General features: G+C 31.5%; 1 protein-coding gene across 1 annotated transcript; it reads right to left on the bottom strand.

Moving 5' to 3' along the window:
- Positions 1 to 344: 344 nt before the first annotated feature.
- Positions 345 to 1,450, bottom strand: LOC114743358 (beta-glucosidase 13-like). Its single transcript, XM_028931565.1, has 5 exons — positions 1,316 to 1,450; positions 1,138 to 1,210; positions 836 to 903; positions 640 to 715; positions 345 to 514 (listed from the first exon to the last, which is right to left on the bottom strand). Exons 1-5 carry the CDS (start codon positions 1,448 to 1,450, stop codon positions 345 to 347), a joined length of 522 nt encoding a protein of 173 aa, XP_028787398.1.
- Between the last annotated feature and the right edge of the window lie 2,543 nt (positions 1,451 to 3,993).

Genomic DNA, 3,993 nt, shown 5'->3' on the forward strand with positions numbered 1-3,993 from the left:
TCTCCCTCAAACTCAATCTAATTACTGATTAATATTAGTTTTATTAGGTTCTTATCATGAGTACTTCCTCCGTTTCACAATATAAGTCACTTAACTATTATGTAGTTAATGTTTATCTGTTAATTTTGTCCGTGTAAGTAATGCTTCAACTTGATTCCTTGTGCTTTTCATCCTTCACGACCTCACTTAGCGTGATGGGTAAAATTGGAATAAAATTTTAATCTGAGACATATTTAACGAGTTAACTATCATCATTTGTTGATTTTGATGAATTAGTTAAAGTGATTAATATTATAGACTGAAGGGAATATATTAGTGATGAAAGCAAGATTCAACGAAAATGCTTACACGACGTTGGAGCTCAGAAATCCGCCATATTCATCTTCAAGGGATTGAGGAAGATCCCAATGGAATAGAGTTGCAAGGGGTTCCAAACCCTTTGCCTTAATTTCATTGATAAGATTATTGTAATATGCGATGCCTTCTTTGTTCACTCCTCCCTTGAGGTTTCCCCCTGAGATGACAAAACTTCTCTGTTAATTAGTTTTGTTTATCTAAATTTTTGATATTATATGGCAATAAATTTAAAATGATTATTATATACTATATATTTAATTAATTTCTCATCATCATCATCACCAGGTAGTATCCTGTTCCAGGAGACAGAGAATCTATATGCGTTAAACCCTATGTCCTTCATTAATTCCACATCCTCCTGCAAAAAGTGTTAATTTTCTCAAATTTCCATAATATATAATTCAAAAAAATAAATAATTATATATATATGTGTGTGTGTGTGTGTGTGTGTGTGTGTGCAGCAAAATTAGTTAAGTACCTTGTAATGGTGGTATGAATCGGCAGCAACATCTCCAGTGCTAGAGTTACTTATCTTATCTGATATGATAGATGTACGTAAACATTATGTCAATAATCTCAAAATTAAATCATTAAGTCGTTCATAATGAAGTTTGTGGGATTTTGATTTAAATGTTAGGAACGTGAACGTGATTGATCTCAAAAAACTAATAAGAAAGACATTTGGTTATGAACAAAAAAACACGTTATGTTTCAAAGCTAATTAATCATTATAGTAAAACAAATAAGAATATTGTGTAAGAGGCAATGTGATATTGGAATAATTACTTTTCTGTCGAACGAAGGTGTCCCATATGCTAGGGGTTCTACCTCCTTCCTTTGCTGCGCCCTCTACCTTAATTCTCACAAGAAATTAATATCAATAATCACGTACACCAGATTAACTAATATTAATCAAACAGTTAGAAATGTAATTAATGGAATAATCAATTAATGAAACCTGGTAAGCAGAAGTAGCAGCTCCAAATAAGAAATCCTCAGGAAAATCACTACGTTTAAGAGAAGTCTTTTTTGAATCGACCCCCACAAAGAGGAAGAAAACTAGCAGAAGAATGATCCCAGATTTCATGTTCATCTCTTAGCTTTCGTGCAATCTGTTTAATCTCTTAACTCTAATTATATGGTAATGATTACAAGCTTGTTCGTTGAAGGGTTCAAATTAAAGTGGTGGCAGAGAAAAACATGGGAGAACTAGGAAGCTACCCACCACCCACCACATTTCCCTTTTTCCTTTTTCTAAGTTGAGCATTTGTTTAAAGAGGGACTGATATGATTTATTTAGGCTTATTTTCATTCAACTAAAATTATTCTTATTTTTCAAAATAAGAAACTTAAAATTACCAACGTTTCATTTTATTCCATGCTACTTTTAAAATAAAATTAGCACTCCATGCATTTCAAAAAATTTGATAGTTGTAATGCTACTTGTCCTTAATATAAGAGCTGAATGAAAATTTAATTTGATCCTAAATAAAAGATTCAAATCTATTTTTTTCAATATTTATCTATTTCTCCCCCAAATAATCCTGCAGAGGTGTAGTTCCAATGCACATTAACAATGGCATTTTAGAAAAAAGAAAACTCATTTATTATAATTAACCAACTTAACTAATTTATTTAATTTTGATAAATTAGTTATTGAATTCTATATTAAATATATGAGATAGTATTTATCTATCAAAGACATAATCCATCATGCCATGAAAGGTGTCCCATGATGTAGATTCTCATTCAAATGTGCGATTAGATCCAAAAAAGAAATTTCTCTTTCATGATACATTTCAAAACTTTCAAACATCACCCCACAATCAATCACCTTCTAATGATTTATTTCTTTGTTTATCTCAAGACAAAAAACCATAGCTTATTCACAAACATTAAAGGGATTTTGCCTGAGAAATACTTATGGAAGCTTTACTTTCTTTTCGGTGAAATTCCATCTCTAGGTTTTCTCATCTTATCAGTTGTACAGTGGGAGATCCCACCATGCCTGCCAAGTACGTTAAGTATAGATGGATTTTAATATGCATGATTTTCAACACGTCTTGAAGCAGCGCTGTCATCAAAATTACAAATTTAGCAGTGGAGGAAATGTGTATCCATCAAAACTTCTTTTTGTTTTTGAAATACATCACAAGCATCCATCTGCTGAATGACTCAGTTTTCATCTTTCTAACCAACAATATATTATTGAACATATATACACTATAAAGAAGACATGAGTTTAGGCGTCTGGTACTTTACTAAGGAAGATATTTGTCAGTATACTTTTATGTGTCGTTGCTAACTCCCTATTTGGATGGGGAGAAAAAAAGAAGAAAGAAAACTAGGAAAGAAAATAGGGAGAGAAGTGTGTTTTCTCCTGTTTGGATGGGGGAGGAAAAATGAGAGGAAAGAAAGTTGGAAAGAAATAAGGTGTGGGACCCACCATATTTTTCTTCCAACTTTTCTCTCCACATATGGAGAGAAAATGGGAAGAAAACTTATTTTTTTGTACTTGCCCCTTTTCCTTTGTGTGTTCCTTTTTTTTTTTTTTAATTCTGAAAATTTGCACACGTACCTAGCCGTGCCTCCCATCCTAAACTCCACTCAAAATCATTCTTCTTAATACAAACGCAAGGGCTAGGTCCAAAACACCATCGTAGCTCCATCATTGCTTCGACTATCAGGTGAATATTTCCTTTTATCCCTACTCCATCTTTTCCCTTTTATTTTCTACTCTTTTTCCTTTCAACCATTCTAATTCATGGACCGTGTCCCTCATGATTTCACGTTTGAGATAGGAGAGAAAATAATTCCTTTGTACTACTGCTACTAAAATTTCATGGTTTTCCTGCAATTCTGCTTGAGTTGATAGAATTGGGAGATAATTTTAGTTCCCTGATGTTGACTTGATGCTTTTGCTTTCTCTCTCTTCAAGATTGATTCTTATCCATGTTTATTATTGTGGGAATGTTTTTGCTATGGTTCTATTTTGGATTTGGAATGACATTGGTTTCGAAGATATTGGATCATGTTTAATTTATATACTTCTTTTAATTATATTTCATTTTAAAAATTATCCACTTTGTAACCTTCAAAAATAATATTTTTCTCTAAAATTATTTGGTTTAAAATACAAAATTATGAAATTATATGTTTATCAAATTATTTGATTATAAATTTTTTGATCATGTTAACGTTAATATCATTTTGCTATTCTAATATTGATTTTGATTTTAAATATGATATATTCTTCTATATAAGGATATTTTGGTCATTCATGTTTTTGCTTATTTTCTTTTTTCTCTATTTTCTTTCGTCTATCTAAACAAAAAAGGTGATAATATTTTCTTTCCAGTTTTCTCTTTTCTCTACTTTCTCTCCTCCCGTTTTCTTTCCTTCCAATTTTTCTCTCTATCCAAACGGAGCATAATGATTTTAAAGTTTTCTGTATTTTAAAACAATACTTTCTTGGTTAAAAGTGGGAAGAGTTTCTTGATCTTTCTTTCCATCAGTTCTTACAAGTGATATAATAAATCATATCATATTATAAGAGTTGAGTTATGATTGGGCTATCAGCTCTTATAAGGCGTGCTTCGTTCCCCTCTCCAACTGATGTAAGACTCCACAATCCAC

Source organism: Neltuma alba, unplaced genomic scaffold, assembly GCF_004799145.2.
Source record: "Neltuma alba isolate B1F8T4 unplaced genomic scaffold, ASM479914v2 tig00003997_pilon, whole genome shotgun sequence".
Lineage (NCBI taxonomy): Eukaryota > Viridiplantae > Streptophyta > Magnoliopsida > Fabales > Fabaceae > Neltuma > Neltuma alba.